Source organism: Manihot esculenta, chromosome 5 (genome assembly GCF_001659605.2).
Source record: "Manihot esculenta cultivar AM560-2 chromosome 5, M.esculenta_v8, whole genome shotgun sequence".
NCBI classification, from domain to species: Eukaryota; Viridiplantae; Streptophyta; class Magnoliopsida; order Malpighiales; family Euphorbiaceae; genus Manihot; species Manihot esculenta.
This window is the reverse complement of record NC_035165.2, coordinates 2,426,751-2,448,895: the sequence shown is the minus strand read 5'-3', so window position 1 is coordinate 2,448,895 and position 22,145 is coordinate 2,426,751. Positions and strand designations below refer to the sequence as shown.

At 33.1% G+C, this 22,145-nt stretch overlaps 4 protein-coding genes across 4 annotated transcripts; all 4 read left to right on the top strand.

The window, feature by feature from the left end:
* The first annotated feature begins 3,138 nt into the window (after nt 1-3,138).
* On the top strand, nt 3,139-4,036 carry LOC110615912 (late embryogenesis abundant protein At1g64065). Its single transcript, XM_021758123.2, has one exon. It carries the CDS (start codon nt 3,212-3,214, stop codon nt 3,872-3,874), a length of 663 nt encoding a protein of 220 aa, XP_021613815.1. The 5' UTR covers nt 3,139-3,211; the 3' UTR covers nt 3,875-4,036.
* A 2,420-nt stretch (nt 4,037-6,456) lies between these two features.
* LOC122723734 (RING-H2 finger protein ATL67-like) lies at nt 6,457-7,760 on the top strand. The gene has a single exon (XM_043957033.1). It carries the CDS (start codon nt 6,907-6,909, stop codon nt 7,528-7,530), a length of 624 nt encoding a protein of 207 aa, XP_043812968.1. The 5' UTR covers nt 6,457-6,906; the 3' UTR covers nt 7,531-7,760.
* Nucleotides 7,761-7,955: 195 nt separating this feature from the next.
* LOC110616091 (probable methyltransferase At1g29790) lies at nt 7,956-10,354 on the top strand. Its single transcript, XM_043957032.1, has one exon. It carries the CDS (start codon nt 8,682-8,684, stop codon nt 10,110-10,112), a length of 1,431 nt encoding a protein of 476 aa, XP_043812967.1. The 5' UTR covers nt 7,956-8,681; the 3' UTR covers nt 10,113-10,354.
* A 1,431-nt stretch (nt 10,355-11,785) lies between these two features.
* LOC110616134 (reticulon-like protein B5) lies at nt 11,786-13,985 on the top strand. The gene is made up of 5 exons (XM_021758459.2): nt 11,786-12,114; nt 12,690-12,870; nt 12,977-13,118; nt 13,265-13,334; nt 13,412-13,985. The coding sequence occupies exons 1-5, from the start codon at nt 11,913-11,915 to the stop codon at nt 13,576-13,578; spliced, it is 762 nt and encodes a 253-aa protein (XP_021614151.1). The 5' UTR covers nt 11,786-11,912; the 3' UTR covers nt 13,579-13,985.
* The last annotated feature ends 8,160 nt before the right edge of the window (nt 13,986-22,145 follow it).

The following is a 22,145-nucleotide window of genomic DNA, read 5'->3' as shown; positions in this document are numbered from 1 at the left end:
ATATATGAATTGATTAATAGAGTGACTCAAACTTACATTCTAATTCATAAAGGACTGATAAGGGAATGTTACTTCACATTTTGTGTCAATGCTTTATTTTGATTGAATTGCTATTTTAATATTATTTATTATTATAAATAAAATATTAACTAGCGAAAGAGGTAAACCATTTACCGATTACGTAGTGATTTATCCATAAGGTAAAAGGCATTTTAAACCTTTGATAATTATCTAAATATTCAATTAAGTCTATAATAAATTTTTTGATTCATTAAAATTATCGAGAATTCAATAAAATATATTTAATTCAAATCGTTAATTTCAATTACCCTTTGATTAGGTCGGTATTCATATTATTATTTTCACTATTTTTATACTTTCTATGAAGAACAGATGAAACTCATTTATTTTTAGAATGTTTTTCTTCTTTTTCTTATTTAAAATAATATATAAAAGTTTTAGATTATCAATAAATTTTATTAATAGATTTTAATCTGTTAATAATTTTAATAAATTTATTAATAAATTTAAAAGTTTACTCGGCATTTTTCATATGAAAAATTTTATATAAAAATTTATCAACGAATTTTAAATCTGTTAATAATCTATTGATATTACTAATAGATTTTAAAATTTAGTAGTAAATTTATTTATAATTTAGTAATAGATTTTAATTTGTTAATAAATTTAAAAAGTATTTAAATTATTAATCAATTTTAAATCTGTTAATAATATACTCAATAAATTATTAAAGAATTTAAAAATTTTTTATTAAATTTTATGTTAAATTTATCACAATTTTATCATTAAATTTAAAATAAAATTTTATGTAAAATTCCTGCAATTGTTTTTTTAAATTCATATTTTTCAATCACTAAGAGTTATAACAAATTATAAACTCATTAGTAATTTTTGAAGAATTTTTTTTAAAGAAAAAAATTAATAATAAAAAAATTTATTTTTAAATCCATTAATAATCCACAATTCATAAATATAATAGTATTTCTATTTAATCTTTCATTCATATATCATTTTTATTTATTTTTTTCTCTTTCTTAATTATTTTTTTATGACTTTGTTTCGTTTCACTTTTTTATCTTAATATTTTTTATTCTCTTTTTTATTTTTTTTTTATCTCTTATCATTTTTTTTTCATTCTCTTTTATTATTTTCTTTATTTTTCTCTATAATTTTTCATTCACTTTTTTCATTTTCTTTTCCATCATCTTCTTTCATTTTCTCTCATTTTCTTTCCTTTTCTCTATAATTTTCATTCACATTATTTCTGTTATACTATTTTTTTTATTATTTTCTTTCTATCATTTTTTTCTCTTTTTCTCTTTTTTTTTAATCATTTTCTCTCATTTACTTTTCTCTTATTTATATTTTTTTATGAATTTCTAATAAATATTAGACATAAATTAAAAATATAGTAATAATAATAATAATATAATTATAAATTTTATTAAATTAATAAAAAATAATATTAATAATAAAATTTACTATTTAATTAAAATAATAATTATTTGGATGGATTACAATACGTTATTTGCTAGCGAATCTACCAACAAATCTCACAAATTATTATTTTTTAATTTCTTTACGAATTTAAAATTCATTAGAAATAATAACAAAAATTTCATTAATATTTACTAATTACAGATTTAAAATTCAATTGAAAAATCTGTTGATAATTGAAAATTTTCTTGTACAGATTATGTTTAAATCTTGGGTTTCTTCTTGATTAGCTTATGAAAAGATAAAAATTTTGATTTTTTACTGATAGAATAGAAAATTTGAGGATTTTGTTCTCCTTTAATTTTTGAAAAACCAAGCTTTTTTTTTTTTCCTCTGTATAACATAATATTTGATGGAAATGAAAATACTATTGTGGCTTACTTTTTTATTTAGTTATGGAAATGAAAATGGCTTAATTATTTTATATTTATTATTCATTTTCATTTCTCATACTATAGGAATATAAATAAATTAACTATTATAATTATTTTTATTTTTATTTTTATTTTTAAAAAATCTCTCAAAATATTTTTGAATATTTAATAAAATTTAATATTTTTAATATTGATATAATTAAATAAATAAGTAAATAATAAAAATAATTATTTTTTAATATGTATAAAAAATTATAAAATAAAAAAGAAAATATTGTAATCGTTTTTAAACCGTGAGTATTTAAATGAGAGTAAAAAACATAAGCGATATATTCCAGGTGGCGTGAGCAGTTAATGAGTTTCCACTTATTAAAATATATATTATATTGTTTGAATGCAAAGATGCCGGATAAAATCAGTTTCTCATTTATTTATTATGAGGACGATTTTTTGGTTGGTAGTTGGTGGATAATCAGCCAATTAACCAATACCTTGCTGATTGGTGATTGCATACTCTGCCTATGTTGCCAATTTCTTCATTTTTTTTTTCAATAAAATATATTATTTTATTTATTTTCTTGTATTAATATATTATATATGAGATCAACTGATATATTTTTTTATTTTTTTTAAATTAAGTCTTCCCTTTAGTCCAGATGACAAGCATTAACCATTTTTTTTTAATGGTTTTATATACTTGTGTTGGAGGGCATTTTCTTTTCTCATTTTTTGTCTGTATGAAAGGTATGTCTCCACTCATATGAGACTAATCTACATTAGAACTAATAGTAATACCCAAATAAAAATCTTATCAATAGGGATGAATTTATAATTTTAACTCTTAATTAAATATCATTTTATTTATTCAAATTGGAAACCTTAGATGTGACTAAATCCAGATTATTAAATGAATGTGTGATTTGCCAAAAAGATTACAATTACCCAATAGTCAACCTTCAATGCTTGAATATCTCTTGTTACGACAAAACACAAAATGTTTACATATGCCCCTGAACTGAAATTTATATTAAATTAATTTAATAAAATGTAAAATGCACTGAATAAATATATATTTTAAAATTATTTTTTATATAAAAAATCGAATTACTTATCTCATTAACGATGTTTTTAAATTTATTATTTTAATTGTGTACTTTTAATTAATTTTATATAAAATTAGCTATTCCCCCGCATTACTCCTACTGCCACCTCATGCTTAGTTAATTACATTATAAAAACCGCAACACAAGCACTTTCAAGTGTCAACGACTACCCTCCTCAACTCAGTTAACTATTTCCCTTGTTCACAATCTCCGGCCATGGTGGAGCACGAGCAGGTAAGGCCTCTAGCCCCATCTACAGATCGCACAAGCAGTGATGAGGAAGAATCTGCCCTTCAATCGAAGAAATTGCGTCGCAGAAGATGCATAAAATGCTGTGGATGCATCACGGCAGTGTTGCTCACCGCCGCCATAGTGATCGTGATATTAATCTTCACAATCTTCCGCATCAAGAATCCTTGGATAAAATTGAATGGTGTGACCATCACTCAGCTCGAGCTGATCAACAACACCAATATTCCAAAGCCAGGGGTGAACATATCTTTGATTGCAGATGTTTCAGTGAAAAATCCAAACATAGCATCGTTCAGGTACAATAACACCACTTCAGCAATTTACTACCATGGAGAGGTGGTCGGAGAGGCTCGAGGACCACCAGGCCGTGCAAAAGCTCGACGGACCATGCGGATGAATGTTACGGTGGATATAATGACCGGCAAGTTGGTTTCCAGCCCAAATCTGAGTACGGAAGCGGGCACGGGGCTGCTGACAATGGACAGTTACTCGAAAATTCCAGGGAGGGTAAAACTGCTTAATATTATTAAGAAGCATATTACTGTGACGATGAATTGCAGTATCACAGTTAATATTTCAAGCCAGGCGATTCAGGCACAGAAGTGCAGGAAAAAGGTTGACCTCTAGTAGTAGCATATACGGTTGGAAAATTGCTTCGTGTTTTTTTTTTTTTAATGGATTAGTGAGATATTGGTAGCTCTATATATGTAAAATATTTCATTTGGCCATCTAATTCTACCCATGTACTAGATTTTTTTAGTTGAGATTTCAGCTTTTTATAGCTCTATATTTTTTTTAAACTAATTTTTTCTATTATTTTTTTTTATAATTGGCACCTAAATGGAATTTAAATTTGATGTCTCACAAAGTGCTCCTAAATTAAAATTTGGTGATCTTTACTAAATAGGTCATCTGTGATGATTTGATGAGTTGGGTAAGCAAAACGCGTCTTACATAATATTATATTGGAGATTGGGGAACTGCCATATGAGAGTTTTGGCACTAACAATTGACAGAGTTATTGACCAAGTATTAGCATATAAAATAATCTTCAAAATAAAAATTAAACTATTAGTAATGTATAAAATAAATAAAATGTTTTTAATCTATAATTAATTAGTCCTACTATTTCAATTAATAAAAGTTTACACGTATTTTAATTTGATTAAACCTTATTTTTTATATGTTATCCATTTATATAATTTTAAAATTATAATTATTTAATCACTTCAATTAATAAAAGTGATTCAACAGTTGAAAAGATATAAACTAGTTGATATATATTTAAAAATAATAAAATTAAATAATTAATTTTACTATAGTGCATGAGTAAATTATAATTCTCCCTTAAAAATAATGTTTGTTGAACTGGAGGGCATTGAAAGTCTCATTGGAAATCGAATTCATGTGAAGATAGACTAAGAATAGTGGAAGCATGAAAAGTTTGAAAGCAATGTGGTATTTAATTAAATGTTTTGCGCAAGCATACGACAGAGAGAGGCAGCAGATCTCCACTGTTGTCTCGTGACGAATGGAGTCTGGTGGCTTCTTGAAATTTTGCACACTATCAATATCATAATTCCTTGTTAGTCTGCCACAAAGGAAAAGAAAATTTGCTCCATCTCACTCAAACATTTAAGAAGTGGACTTTTTTTTTTAATTTTAAAGTGTTAATATTTTTTTATTATTTTAATAATTTTTTGTAAAAGTAATTACTTTAACAAAAAGTTATATTTTTTTTATAAACTTAAAAAATTAAACTATAAATATCATAGATTTTTTTATTTTTTAGAAAACAAAATTATACTTATATATTGTTTTAAAATGTTATAATATAAATAATTATGAAAAATACTACTTTATAGAGAAATTTAAAATCAAAATTTTATTAAAATTTAATTAATTTTTCAATAAAATTATTATGATTTTGTTTTTAACAAAATAATAACAGAAGTCACCGTAAAGAAAAATATTATTTTTGTTTAGTGCTTCGACTTCCACGAATGATCCACCGCAATGGCGGAGCCACGTGTCTACGAGTGGAACCAATTGATTCCACTCACTTTTTTGTAATTAATTTATATTTACTAATTACCATATATATTTACTCTTATAAAATATTATTATAATTAAATTTTATTTAAATTAAATATTATTATAATTAATTTATAATTACTAATTACTATATATTTACCCCGTAGTCTATATATACATATGCGGATTTAGTCCGATAAATGAATCAGAGTAAATTTAAGAATTCTCAAATTTTATTTTTTCAGTTCTCAATTTTTATTTAAAAAAAAATATATATTATTAATTTTTTAATTTTATATATTTAAAAATTTTGAATTATTAAAATATAAAACTTTCAATTATTAAAATTAATTTCATATCTCAAATTTAATCATTAATATTTTATTCTTTCTCTATTTTATTTTTAAATAGTAATAAATGGAATAAAAAAAAATACTCACCTCAACATTATGATTAGGAAGAAGTTTTAAGAGGTACAAAGAAGTTTATGAAATATAAGATGGTGTTTAAAGTAAATGGATTATAAATTTCAACATACCGTAATTATATTCCAATAAAAATTAAATTGAAATGCTTCGAAAAAAAAAGTTTTGGATTAATTAATTTGGAATATAAATTAATTTTAAAAATTAACCACTAAATTTATCAAAATTAAATTAAATTAAAATTAATCCTTGTGAATTTTAACATGAAATCAATCTTAGATCGAACCGGCGGCCATGATCAGTGTGGTAAGGCTGCATTCGCTTCAATCATGACGCGCGACAGAAAATATTAGAAATATCTTGACCAAATAAAAAGCAATCTTATAATATGATGCGATTTTCTTAAACTAATTAATTAAAATGGCGAACTCGGATATGGACGGTGGGGATGCGAATTCCGCGCGTGTACAAGACAAGACTCGCTTCAATGATGACTTTTTTTTTTACCTGCAAAGTAATATTGCATTTCAAGATCCATAAAAATAAAAACTTATAATAATAGATATATAAGGAATTTAAAAAATTCAATTCAACATGTTTAAATCAATAACTCAATTTAAAAAATACAAATTAAATCGATCAAAATTAAATTTAAAAAATAGATTTACAAACCCCAATGCCAATACACAAAGCCAAAAAATATGTAAACCAAATAGATTTTAATTGCAAATCTCACACTGTAAGCACATACTTCACGGGATAAAAAGAAAATAAAATTAAACCAGCAAAAAGTCAAGAGTCACAGAGGATGCTGAAGTGAAGCAACTCCACCGTTGGAGTCGAACTCCTTTCCCTGTAGCTTTCTCTCGCTTCAATGATGACTCGTGATGGGGAACCGGAGAAATCTTTTGACTTCCCACTTCGGACATGGAATGTTCCAACAAAATCACATCTTGGAAACTCAGACGACGCTAATGATGTTCTGCAAATTCCGAGCAACAGGCCCGCCCATCCATCAGCAACCCAAGCCCAAGATTCCTCAGTACCTTCCTCTTTTATTAATAAATGCATTACTCTGTTACCAAGCCTAGTATTAAATGCAGCAGCTGGAGAATCCACCCACCTTACCGCAAAAAAATCTCCACTAATCCCTTCCCTTTCTCCGCCAAATGGGTTCCTTCGATCCTTCTTTAACATCAAATGTCCACCGCAGCCTCCGCCATTCCCACTGTTTCTTCACCCGTCACCACCACTGCTCCTCCCTCATCCACTTACCTCACCAATCTCGGTCTGGGTTATTCCATAGCCATAGCACTTGGTTTCCTCGTCCTCCTCTCCACAGTTCTCCTCGCTTCCTACATCTGCTGCCGGGCCTCTCGCAACCGTTCCCACAATACGAACGACAACGATAATAATCGAAACGACAACCCGAATTCTCTCTCTGATGGCATAATTCTCCCTCGCATTATCTTTGTGGCTGAAGACGATGATGACCTGGAACATGACCAAGAAAGTGCAGGTATTGGCCTCGACCAGGCGGTAATTAATTCATATCCGAAATTTCAGTTCACTAAAGATGGGAGTTTGGACGGGAATTGTACTACTTGTCCGATCTGTTTGTGTGAGTACAAGGATTTGGAGATGCTAAGAATGATGCCGGATTGCAGACATTATTTTCACTTACTTTGTATCGATGCTTGGCTGAAACTTAATGGGTCGTGTCCGGTTTGTAGGAACTCGCCGCTCCCGACTCCGCTTTCTACACCGTTGTCGGAAGTGGTGCCATTGTCGCAGTACGCTGCGGATCGAAGGAGGAGAAGGTGATTTTTATTTTGTTTGATTGGTTGTGGATTGGTGGTGAGTGATCTGGGGATCTCGTTTGGGATGTTCCGGGATTGAAATTATAAATTTTTTTAGGTTTCTGAGTAGACATAGGTAGGGGGATTTTGGATTTTCATATTTGTTACTGATGAATTGTGATTTTGGTTTGCTTAGGGAATGATAAAATAGACTGCTTGCTAGTCTTTCTGATGTAAGAATTTTCAGTTACTGTTTCATTACCTTGAAGTTAACAAAACTCCCCCCTTTCATGGCGAAATCAATCTGCATGCTTCTCTCTGCTTGCCAGTCTATTTTAAACTCCCATAATGAAGAAGTTTGAGTACATCTGAAGCTAACTATATCTTTTCCTTGCCCTGAAGTTCTGCCTGCTTTTGTTTTTTCTTTTTCAAGCTAACTGTTCGTGTTTGTGGCCAATTCAACTGCTGGGCAGCGGCACATGTCTTGCTAAATCTTGTCCTATTTTATAAGAACTGCAACAACGGAGCAAAATTTGCAAGAACCACGCAGCCCGGATGCCAATCCATTGATACATGTTTCATTTTGGCCTTAACGTCTTTTTTTTTTTTTTTTTCTTCTTTTGCCTGATTGCTTCCTCTTTATGTCTCCTCCATGTTCTTTAGTGTATTATATTATTAAAGGAAAAATGGGATCTTTAGCTAAACGAGGTGATGACTGAGTAATATATAATGTGTAATACGATGGAAGCGTTGACTATCATATGCAGGCTTCTGACTGGCGCAGAAATTATATACTCAACAAGCCCGACTAGATAGTCTAGCAAATATTAACCAGAAGCTCAAAACTCAATAAGATTATAAAATAGAGCTTTTAGCTCTGATCTCAAAATCTTCCAATTGCAATTTCTTTTAAGATTGTTTGCCAAATAAAATAATATGATCTATTCTCAAACTGAGCAGCCTCATCTTCCTCCCCTGACTTTCCCTGCCAATACCTTTCACCTTCAAAAGGCCCAGGTATCTTGATGATGGTAATTTGGCATCTCTGAATATTATTTAAGATGTGAGTTATTGTAGTTTATTTCATACTTGGTTTGATAGAGCGCAAATCTTTGCTGCTAATGCAATTTTCTTTGTCATCTGTGAATATTTTCCGATCTCTACTCATTAAGACAGATGGGAAAACCTCATGTTTCTGTTAAGTTAGGATTTAACAGACCAATCTTTATGCTTGGCATCTTGGTTCTTTTAATCTGTATTGCTACTTTGTGCAAATTCTACTCTATCAGATCTCTTTTTATTTCTGATACCTTCTGCAACTGTAATAATTTTCACATTGAGCACCAAAGCAACATTAGAAGTGATCATGTAGGTGAAACTGTTGAAAATATTGTTCAAAAAATCCAGAAAGAAGTAATTGAGGTAAAAGATCTGCGAATGGATTCAGCATCGACTGCATTTTTGTCAAGATATGTTGCTTTTCTTGCTGATATTTTGCAGCAAATTGAGTCGTTGCAGACATCTTTGCCTTCAGCTGAAGGATCTCATCAGCAAAATACCGAAATTGGAGCTCTCCATCCTTTATTAAGGCCAAATCAAACGTCAGATGAGCCCGCTGATTTCTTCCTGACAGAAGAGATTAGAAAGTATGTAAGGATCAAACCCAACCGATTAGGGAAGCAAAATTTCATGGGAGCTAATGGAACATTCACAAGCGTTGGCCATGCTTGTTTCGCCATGAAGAAAGAGCTTGAAGAGTATATGGATTACGATGTTGGGGAAATCTGCAATGATGACTGGAAACTAGCTCAAAAGCTGATGGTTCATGGGTGTGATCCATTACCAAGGAGGAGGTGCTTCTCAAGAGCCCCACAGTTATACAGCAGGCCATTCCCCATAAACGAGTCCATGTGGAAGCTTCCTGATAATAGAAATGTGCGTTGGAGCCAGTATAGATGCAAAAACTTCACCTGCCTGGCCAGCAACACTACTCGCAAAGGATTCTTCAAGTGTGCAGATTGCTTCAATCTCACAGCTCATGAAATGCCAAGATGGATCAAACATGAAAGTCTTGATCTCAACACAAATCTTACTGCAGATATTCTGATACATGAAGTGCTGAACATCAAACCTGGAGAGATTAGAATTGGATTGGATTTCAGCGTAGGAACAGGGACTTTTGCAGCTCGAATGAGGGAGTTGAATGTAACAATAGTATCAGCAACAATCAACCTTGGAGCACCCTTTAATGAAATGATTGCTCTTCGGGGACTCGTACCCCTTTACTTGACTATAAATCAAAGGCTTCCATTCTTTGATAATACACTAGATTTGGTACACACAACCAGATTTCTTGATGGCTGGATTGATTTTGTGCTTCTGGACTTTATACTGTATGATTGGGATAGAATTTTGAGGCCAGGAGGTCTGTTGTGGATTGACAGCTTTTTCTGTCTGAAAGAAGATTTGGATGATTATATGGAAGCTTTTAAGATGCTAAGGTACAAAAAACATAAATGGATTGTTGCTCCTAAACTGGACAAGGACGATGATCGTGAAGTGTTCTTCTCTGCTGTACTAGAAAAGCCTCCCAGACCATTTCGTTAATCTTGTATTGATGCTGTTTGAGTAAGCAAGAAACACACAACCTCAGTGAAGGAAGCAAGCAAACTTGGCTTTTTGCCAATTTCTGTTATGATGGAATTCTTGAAGTAGGCCAACATGGGTTATCCAAGTTCCTTTCAAAAGTAGTATTTGCTTTTCCTTTTGATTGACACATGTATGAAATATCTACGCATTTTTTTTTTATAAAAAAATTGAAGATACATGCTTAGATTCTTGCTATTCAATGGGCCATCCATAATAAAAATTTGATTCCGACTGCTGCAATGCCAAAGATAAAAGGGAATTTTCTAAGGTTCCATTTCCCACAAACTTGAAAAGGATGTGAGTGGTGTTGGAATAATGGCACCTCCTTCATGGGCCAGAGCACACTGCCCATTACATCGACGCAATACAAATGTTGCTATCCGGCTCCCTTGCTGGCCAGTGTTGCCAACTTTTTTGCTGGTTCATATTCTTTCATTGTTCGGAATGGAATTTATTATATTCTATCACAAATTTTAATCAATAATATTTAATTAAAATAAAATTTAAAAATGAAATATTAAAAATTAAAACTTTTTATTAAACTTTTAAAAGTTAAAAAAAATTTCAAATAATTAAAAAAATTATTTATAATAATAAAAATTTTAATATAAAAAATTTTAAAAAATAATAAATATATAAAATTGATTCTTTATTTCAAACTTTAAAGTAAGTATGTGATTCTCATCACACTTTTAAAAATAGTAAAAAATAAAATTTACTTTTAAAAATGTTATTTTAAACTTCTAATCTAAGTTGACAATAAAATTTAAATTCAATCTAAATTCATTATAAAATTTAAAATTAATTATTGCACATCACAACTACACTATTTTTTTTTCTCTTTCCTTTTCAATCAGCGGATGATTCTGATTTGATATTATTTAGATCATGATCGTTACTTTATTTTTTTTTGATATGGCGATTATGCTGGTTAATTATTTTGTGATTTAACAAAAAGTTTTTTATATTTATTTTAATTTTTAAACATTTTAATTTTTATCAATATAGTGAAATTTTAACTTAAATCATATCTATGTAAACTGTAGTATAAAATAAAAATAAAATTCATATGTAATCCGTTTATTTATTCAATAGATCTACGAAAATTCCTCTGTATACATTTTTTCTTTGTTATTAAGCTGGAAATATTTTATTAGCGCTATATTTTTTACTTAATTATATTTAAATAAATTAAATTGGTAAACAGCATTCAGATTTTTATATTACCAGCTCTTTAATGGCGCTTTTCTTTATAAAAAAATATATAATTTATATTTCCACACGTTAGGCAAACGTGGAGCCCATTACGATTTTTTCAGTCCATCAGGCCATCAAAAAAGTAGAAGCCGTCCATTCTATCTATCCTACCCCTAACTCTTCGCCACGTGTCCGCCATCTATTTGGTCGGTGCCTTTCTTGACATGAAAATCCACCGTCCTGAATTTTCTCCGGTTATCTTGTATTAAAAAAGCATCTAGCCGACGCCAGAATTTCAGCAGACGTCGTCATTCCTCGATCTTGTCAAATCTAACGGCGTCAATGTCTCATTTCAAATTCTATCGAACCACCAGGTTTGATAGCCGAACCTCAGGCTCGGACCTTCCATTTACGGTTTATAACACAGCCCACACCACTCTAACCTGCACTTCCACTTGCTTGGTGATCGCCCCAGATTTTCCGACCACCCCGAGATTCTATAGGAAAAAGACATTTCGCTGAAATTAGAAATTTGAATCGGATTAGGTGGATCACGATAGCATGGCGGAGCATTCTGAAAGTCCGATTGAGTCGGTGATGGAGAAGATAAGCGAGAAGATTCACGCTCATGATTCGTCATCGTCTTCTGATTCCGATTCGGAATCAAATAAGAAACCGGATTCGCCTTCTTCAGTGAAGGCGAAAATTTTTCGATTGTTTGGGAGGGAGAAACCAGTACACAAGGTTTTTGGTGGAGGAAAGCGTACGTACTTCTAGAGTTCTTTTTCGCTTTATTGCTTTACTAATTCATTTTTTCAGAAAGGATATGTTTACTTTAATTGATGTTTGGGTTTTACTCTGTTTAGTCATGAAGTTTAGTTTCGATTTTTTTTTTTTATGCTCAGTTGGTTTATCGCGTTGAATTTGATCTTGTCGGGTTTTTAGAGGGATAGTGAAAGTGAGCATTTGTTGCTATAGAAAAGGCAGTGAAATTGCTTTCAGATAGCAGATAATGTTTTTAGAATTTTCCTTATGAATCCTTCGATTAAGTACTGGTTATATCTATGGAAAAACTGGTTCAGATATTTGTTATGTTTGTTTGATTAATAACCGCGCATAGAAACCGTGAATGACCAGCTTAGATAAGCTTTGTTAGCAATTGATCACCAATAAGCATTAGTTAAAAAGGTATTTTGAAATATTTCATCATTTTTTGGTAAAATTTCTTTTTCAATAAGCTTTTCTGTGAGTTGCTGCACCCACTCTAATTCTAAATTTCATTGTTCTGCTGGACGCTAAAGTGTCGTGTTTCCCTTGTGTCATTTCTGTGACATGCAGCTGCTGATGTGTTGTTGTGGAGAAACAAGAAGATCTCAGCTGGTGTGCTTGGATTTGCCACTGCAATTTGGGTTCTTTTTGAGTTGATCGAATACAACCTCCTTAGTCTTGTGTGCCATATTTTGATCCTGTCTCTTGCGGTCTTGTTTCTGTGGTCCAATGCTCATACATTTATCCATAAGTAATCTCCTGATTATTTTCACTAGTTTTGTTTGAGGGATTCACAGCTGTAGGACACACTCACTTTTTTTGCTTTTTTCACTCTGACTGTGCTGTTTGTATTATAGGACTCCGCCTCGCATCCCACAAGTTCATCTTCCAGAAGAGCCATTTCTTCAGGTTGCTTCAGCACTGACATATGAAATCAACCGAGGTTTTGCAGTCTTACGCAGTATTGCATCTGGAAAAGATCTGAAGAAATTTCTCATTGTATGTTTCAGTATTTATCTTACTCTATTTATAAAGACTCTGCTTGAGTTGAAGAATGCTATTGTAGTTTTAATGCTGTCAGATTTATGTTTTTTTAAATCTTTTTGTAAAGTTGAACTTATTCTCTTTAATTTTTTTTTAATCAGGTTATAGCCGCCTTGTGGATCTTGTCAATTGTGGGGAGTTGGTGCAATTTCTTGACCTTGTTTTATACAAGTATGAGGACTGAAACTACATATTATCCATCATTTTATGTATAATTGCTGATGCTGATTGTTTTGGTCTTAAAACAGCCTTTGTTTTCCTGCACACGGTACCAGTTCTATATGAGAAGTATGAGGACAAGATTGATCCATTTGCAGAGAAGGCTGCGATTGAAATGAAAAAGCAATATGCAGTTTTTGATGCTAAGGTTTTGAGTAAGATCCCAGTGGGTGCATTGAAAGCCAAGAGGGTCTAGAGAGGCTGGTTGTGCTGTTTCATGCAGACAATTTTTAATCATGGGTTTGTAGGTTGTGATTGCTCTTTATATTTTGCTAGAGCGCTGCCTTTTCTTTAGCCCCAACGAATGTTTCCAACTGTTCCCTATTGCAGTTTCAAACGACCTTGAAAGTTTTATGTAATGTTTGCAGGTTTAGCGCCTTAACAAGGGGTGACTTTTGATGTTCTTCAATTGTAGGTTGTACTTTGGTTAATTGTATATCGTTTCACTCCCGTTTCGGACCATTACGGTGCTTGGTACCCAATGTATTTGACATTGGTTGAGTCTAATATTTGACAACAAACTGTATGTTCATCAACATTAGACTAAAGACCAAATTGATGGAGTGAACTATTTGTTTCATTAATGAGACAGAACATTGTCAACATGAGCTTTCTGAATCGTTCTTTTATACAAGGAATTTGATTTTATGCTAGTATTTCCGCTTTGCCACTTATATGTATTTTTTTTCACTTCTCTAAAAATCAAGATCTTCGTAGAAATACGATTTTGGAACATTTATTAAAATTCCAATCCCTTCTGAAAAATAAAACTAAACTCATCTCTTTCACCAAAGAATATTCACTTTTCAAGAAAGAGGTTTACTCTCTTTCAAATCATTGGTTGAAGGGTTGAAATGTTATTATTTTAGACTCATAACAATCGGTTGATTCAATTTTGAACTATACTGAATTAATCTAAAAAAAACAGAAAAGTGAAAACTTGAGAAGAATGATGGATAAAAGAAGACGAGGAAAGTAGGGCGGTTGTTACGACTCAGCCTGAGGGTTTGGGCGGCTGCAATGTGTATAGGAGATTCAGAAGAGGGAGGCTGGCAGCTGCAAGGAAGGAGGGGTAGCTTTCGGCAGCTGCAGTTATAGAAGAGGAGCAACGTGTTCGGTTGCGAGCTGCTTTAAGGAGTGTTATATATATATACAAGTCAAAATACAACACTTTTATTTAAAAAAAAAATTAACATCAAAATCAAACTGAATTAAAAAATTGAATTAAATTAGTTAACGGTCTAAACGCTCCTCATCCATTGGTAACCTAAACCTACATTGTGCAAGGACTGAAGGAGGGATTAGTTGATTTTTTTTTTTTAAAAAAAAAAAAATAGCAAAATCATTTGATATCTGTCATGATTTATGGGCTGTTCACACATATGGATTACATTTTTATATACCAGATGTAATTGATATGGTTGCTTTAAAGCTCGTACATTAGCAAATTGTTAGGTATACTCATATATCCATATTCCATAGCATATATACTTGTAACTTTGAGAGAAGGACAACTTCTAACAATGGGCCGAAATCAAAGGTACATCAAGATCTGGAAGATGGGAGGGTAAATATGATGCAGCTTACAATTAAGAAGCACAATGTATTTCCAGCTTGGTGATGGATAATTATTGGGTCTTAGATACTCAGGTCACAACTAAATCCATGTGGGAAGACCAGGTTGTAGTCTTGTCAAAGCCTAAGACGCAGGTCTATCCATTGACGCGCGGTCCTAACCTCGTGCAGGTAGGCCGAATAGAGTAGAGCTGGGGCCCAATCGGGAGAGATCTAGCTCAACTGACTTGATGTGGCAGTGGAGCAATAGATCCCTATACATCCGAAATTGTGTCCACATAGCGCCGAAAGGAATTAAATAGCCACCTGATGATAGAAAAAGGACACAATACGCCCATACGTATGGCCAGCATAGTAGTGACAAGACGTACTGTAGCAAGACAGCGGTTACACATCACTAGAGGACAAAAGGGAAAAGAATAAAGGAAGGAAGGCATGAGCCCATCGGACAATATTCACAAAACACATTTTAAACCTACCCTCTATTGGATCTCAGGTCATTAATTAGCGCCGTATGTGGAAATAAAGGAGATCTTTTCGTCACTAGAGTTCTCATTCTCATTATACCCACTGAGATCCACATGGCTAATCATGGCGAAAACTACACTGGAAACACTCCAAACAACCTGAGTTCTGCTCAGGAAGAACCACAGCTCTCATTCTCCAGCCCTACTGTCCCACTAAATCAAACACTCATGTCATTCAACCTTTGCCAAGCTTGCAGGGACCATATCTCGAACCACCTTATCTGACCAAGAGTTGCAAAAACATGACTCTCTAACTCCAAAACACTGCTCACTGTCTAGACCAGATGTTGCAGCAAAGGGAACTCAACACCCCGTTGAGCGTACCACTGGTGGCTGAAGGGTTCAGTGTTAATGAGCCCCAACCCACATTAAACCACCAAGCCCCTCAGCAAAGTAGCAGGAGGACGAATGATGGAGATGGAGAAGTCAACAGAAGGAACAAACATATGGCCAGAGCAAGAGGCCAAGTAGTAAGGGAGCTTATCGAGAACAACGGGGCTGAAAGCTACTCTTCAGAGAGTTAGGAGTTGGAGAGAAACTACCACCTGAAAAAAAGGCCAAGGAAGGAAGAAGTAGACATAGATCAAAAGCTGGAAAGGCTAAAAGAGCAACACTAGCAGAGTTGAGGGCACAAGACAATAGCATCTCCCTGCTACCAACTTTATCCTCGTTTGTGAGATGGTGCAGCAAGAAACCATCCCAAAAAAATTCATGATGTCTACAATGGCTGCGTACAATGGCACGGGGAACTCCCGGGAACACGTCTTGAACTATAAGACGTTCATGGAGCTGTAGACTCACTTAGTAAAATTCTTGGGAGGCTTGATCTTTTCCATAGGAACAAAAGAAGCTGAAAAAACAAAAACAACCAAAGTTAAAAACAAACACAAGGAAAAGGCAGAAGACAAAAGAAAAAGACAAGGCAACAATAAACGAATACCAGCTTCCTGGCAGTTTCGAAGACTAGATACGAACATACACTTATCGACATTATACTTCCTCGAGACAGAAGTCAGTCGGAGAAGGTAGATCTGGTCCACCATGAGCAGCCGAATAAGGTCGTTAAACCCTGGGAAACCTCCCTCCAAGAGAGATCGACATCCCAGGTTATCCTAGAGCCTTCCTTCAGCTCTACCACCACGAAGCCTTGAACTCAGCCCTTAATCGAATCTTTGTACCCCAATAAGATAGACAACCCTCCTTAGGGTGCAAAGTAATAGAACCCCTGGCTAGCCCGAACTAAGCGGAAAAATGTAGAAAATAAAACAGCAGAAGAGGCAAAAGCCCAGCACAGGCTACTCGATTTAAAGGAACACATAAGAATGATGGAATTTGGTGTAAGCATGCGAGGAGTCACTCCGAAGTAACGGAAAACCTCGATGAATAAGGGAGAAAAGGGAAAGGTCAAACCGAAATCGCATTGCTTGACATAGAAGACCAAGTTGTGATCTCGTTGGGGTCCACCAAACCCGGCGGCGGAGGAACGGGAAGAACGATCCTCTCGTTGCGGTGGGAAGCCCTAACGCTGTAGATGGAGGTATTTAGGTAATCACGAGAAAAGAAACTGGTAAGGGAGGCAGAGGTGATAGTGGACCTCATACTTACAACGTCGGGGATTCTAGGGGCAGCCATTAGGAAGCAAAAGACGTACCTCGAAGAAATTTTGCAGAAGGTGAGAAAGATGGAGTACAAGAAATAGAGCTAGAAGAAGAGTCTGGAGAGAAATGGAGGATATGAATTTGAAAAGAGTAAAGGTAGAGAAGGAACATTTTTTACAAAAGCCTCCCTAGGGTCGCGCGGTCATAAATGAAGACTTAGGGATTTATCCCTTCACTGATCATGAAATAACTACTGAGGAGGTAAAAGGACCCTTGATGACTGCTGGGTTTCTGGTATCTGGGCTGAGGCCGGATCCAGGAAAAGGGAAACATGCCCAAAGCCCAGTAGAACCCTCCAAGCAGGCCAATCCATCAGCGCGCCACCCAGCTCGTGATTGAAGTAGGCCGAACTGACCCAAGGCTTGGACCCCTCAGAAGAGGCCCTAGTACCAGTAATGTAATGGGGAGCAGGAGAACAAGCCCGACTACGCCCCGTCTATACCAGCATGCGCACCAAAAGGGAATTAAATGGCCGCCTGACACGTATAAACTAGCAGGTACGTTCGCACGTATGAGATTGCATGATAAGAACATGTAGCACTGTAGCAGGGTGGCGGTTATACGTCACTAGAGGATAAATGAAAAAAGGAATAAAGTGAGAATACGTGATCTCTCATACGAAGTTTACACACACTCCTAAAAACTATATTTTCTCTATATTTCAGAACATTAATGTAAAAGTTGTTTTGCAGGAGTTTCATACTCTTGAAAACCCTATTTTTAATGAATCTCAAAACATTAAGGTAAAAGTTGTTTTGCAGGAGTTTCATAATGTTAGATTTTCTCTTAATTCCAGTGATTGAACTTCCAAAGCATTTGTGATGAAAAGATTTAATCATAGACAGATCCCTGGGACATGCCCAAAGTTTAAGCTGAAAAGTTCCGACGCTCATCTTTCTCATGGAGAGCCTGAATGAATGGTTCATCAATCACCTAATGGATCTGTGATTTGGGCTAAAACAAGGAAAGAAAAAATTGAAGTTCTCCTGAGAAAACAATTAGAAAACAATTGGTCTCTGCTGCATGGAAATTCCTAGTTCATACACAACATGCTGAATCAAAACGTACTTGTGCCAAATCCATCATAGGGCGATGCACTAACAATTACATGATTCATTTTATAAGAAAATAATAAATATAAATTTTTATAAAATTATATAAAATTTTAATTTTTTTTAAAATGAAAATTTTTTAAATTAAAATATTTTATTATAAATAAGAAAATTTTAAAAAAGAAATAAAGTGAATTGAATTTTTACAGAATTGATTGTTTTTTGAATAAATGAGGAAAATATTTAAAAAAAGGCTTTTTTAAAATATGAAATTATATTTATTTTTAAAAATAACCTAAAAAAACTATTTACATTCCCTCAAACCAAAAAGGCTGAAATAGGAAAGATCACTCGGTACTAGAGCAAAGTTGCCATAAGATTCCACAAACCAAACTAAAAATAGTGCTACTTCTATAGAATATAAAAACACCATCTTCAAAAAAAAAAAGAAAAAAAAAAGAAAAAAACCCAACCACCTAACGAAATTATCTGTTTGGATCATCAGCTTTTCAGCTTTCAATCTTAATCCAGTCTGGTCCGATTTAAAGAAGGAGGAAATTAACTAGAGATCATTTCGATCCAATTCAATATCGAGTTCAACCCAAATTCTGACGAGACTGGATGTGGATGAGATCTGCAATGGCTCACCATAATCCTGAGAAATAAGCAGAGAGTTTCAACTATTGCCAGATGAGGTTGCAGGAAGACAATGGTAAACGTAAGCAACAGAGAAACTGGCAAAAATTGAGGCACTAATCCCGAAATTTTGGTGGTTGAAGGGAATCTTATGACCAAATTGTTTGGAATTGGTCTTTCCAAACTGAAATAAAGAGTCTAGCCATGTCCAAAATGCAAATAGTTGGTGCTGTCTCATTACTTGTTCAATGTCCTAGTGCATGAATCGAAGCCTCAATATGGAATACTGAGTTATAGACACGTAAAAGGAGGCTTAGCCTTGTTATGCTTTTGGCAGTTAGAGAGACAATCTATGACCGACAACCTTATAAAGACAAATGCGTTGGTCCCCATCGTCCCCATTTTCTTTGCTCGTGTTTCTCTTGTTCAGAAACGCTTCATCAGGATACTAGTATGTCTTCTAACAAAAAGTGACTCAGTGATGTTAGAAGGAACATTCGAACCAAATCATACCAAAACTAGAATCTTGTTGAACTGAATTCAACTCTGCTTGTGATTGGAATTGAAACCGGTTGAGATCGACCAAAACTAGTTTGATTTCAATTAATGTCATGTCTCAATTTAAAAATTATCTAAATTGAACCAACGACCATGTCCATGTAAAAGTACTCCGTGGAACACGGAATCAAAACTCAGGACATCTTTGTTAGAACCATAATTAGATAGACTAAAGTCTTAGTTCTTTGACAATGATAAACCGGTTGGAATCGTGCTTGTGAAGAAGCAGGATGTGGAACCTAACCAACACCAACATCTTCTAAGTAAAAGACAGCAAGACCATAGCGAAGACAATGGGGATCTGAGTTTGTTTTGGGTCCCTTGTGTCCGCTAAACTTGCAGCTAAAAGAGAGAAAAACGAGTCGTATTGATATTTGTGGTGGTTCTTGGTCAAATTAATTGGGTTCAAGAAGAAAACACAAATGGAATTAAATGTTTGTATTATATTATTTTAAATATAAAATAAAAATATTTTATGAGTAATATTAAATTTAATAGATTTCATAGACTATTTAAATTTAAAAAATAAATCTAAAAAATATAAGTTAAATAGGTAATAAATTAGATATTTTAAATTTAAAAAATAATAAATATAAATTAAGTATTTTTTTTATAGATAATAAATTTAGATTTATTCAAATTGATAAAATAAAATGAAATTAAAGTGTTGTTTTCATGGATAATGACTTAGAATATTTTTAAAAAAATTAGCAGCAAATAATATATTAAATTATTATGTTATTTCAAAATAATATTTTGAATTTGCATGCCCCAATTAGAGTTAAAAAGTTTTTTTTATAATAAATTTTATTAAAAGTCGATTCTATAATCAAATAGAAGATGAACTATTAAATAATTGATTGTTGATTTATATTTGCAAATCTTGATAATTAAATTATTATGAATATATTTCAATTAATAAAAAATAAATAATAATTCTTGTAATTTAATTATAATATTTTCTTTAACTTTTCATAAAAAAAATTCTCATTTAAATATATATTTATTTCGTATATTTTATTATTTTTAATCATTTATTTAAATTGGGCCTCTGAGTTAAATTTATGTATATGATACTCATAATAAATAATTTAAACTAAAAAAATAAAATTACTCTCATGTAAGTGCAGTTAGTTCCTTCACTCTAGAGTTTGAACTTGAATGTATTGTTAAAAGGGGAATGGCCTTTCGGGTTGGGAAGAATCATAGGCTAGCAGCCCTCGATGTGCTAAACCTTCTAGAAATTAGAAGAGGATTTATTATGAATAAGGATACCTATATAAAGGAATGTTTTAAATCAAGAATTCTCTTTTCAAGCTCAATAGCATAACTTAGTTTTTTGCTAACAAAGAAATGATCACTATTGTGCTGTGCTGATTATTGCAAGAACTCGGAAAGAAACATGAAAAATTAACACTGTTCCTTAAACTGGGTTTTCAATGTGCTACAAAATCCAGCATCTGATGCCACAATCTCATTCCAGAAAGGAACAAAAACAGAAGGTTTGGTTGGAAGAAACAAACAAAAGAGATAACAGGGGAGGGGGCCCTGTGGTGCTTCATAGTTCATAATCCTCAGAAATGTCGGCTATTTTAAAATCATAATTCACATTGGTTGAAAGATTCGTCTTCTAAACCTTTATCTGCGGGTTGTTCATTCCCGTTTTTCCTTGCAAACAATTTTAAATCAATGCGTTAGGCTGCTCCGATTGGTTGCATCAATCCTCTTTTTTTTTTTAATGCATTATGAGAGGCCCAGCTGGCTATACTGTTCACATGTAGAGACCGAAAATTTCTTAAAACTTACAAAGATGAAGAAGACAAACAGGAAATAATTTTAATTCTTATCTTTATAGCATTAAGAACACAAATATTATTGTGCCATAAAAGATATTTTTATTAAAAAAAGTTTGTATTATATGATTTTAAAGAGTAAGCTTCGCACAGCTGGGCTGACAGAGGAGCTTCTTCCTGCTCAAAAGTCATATGAACAAAAACAACCAAGGGGGTAGACAACAGAGAAATGGGACAAAGAACAAGTTGTTGATTCTCTTGCCATGCATTTCTATAAGCCTCCGACATGTTTCTGAAACAATCATTTAGCTGGGAACAGAAAGCAGATATGTATCAGAACACTTTAAAGATTCAAATCCTATGCAAATAAACTTGAGAAAATGAAGATAACAATGGCTTTACCTATAGATCTTTTGCAATGAAGAACTGCCTCATAAATTGAGCTCTCAATATGACTCCAATCAGTTGTGCCTGGAGATGCTTGTGGCGAATTGTTCTGACCCTTGATTTGCCTTGCTCTTCCATCAATATCATCAGTGCTTGTGCTTTGTATTGAGCCAGATATTTTATGGCACAAAGGTCTCAGATATCTAAAACACTTCTGCAAGATTCGCAGTGGTGCTTTTCTCCATCTTCTAAAAATATGACAGTGGATATGAACAGTTGGAACAACAGCACTAGTAGAAAATGAAGAATGCATCTTAGAAACTAAATCCAGGGAACTGTAGGCCTCCGTCTTTGATTGGCTGATAAAAACAGGCTTGATGAGGCCTTTAGAGAAAAGCTGATCAGCATCAACAACAGCCTCAGGGCATGGAGAACTAGGAACATCAAAATGGAAGTTCTGGACTTCTTCCAGAGATATTTTCAGCTTTGAAATCCTGTCTTTCAATTCTTCTGCACTAGCTTCATGGGAACTGTCAAGAGATTCTCTAAGGGGCTCCTGAAGGCTTTCTAAAGAAGA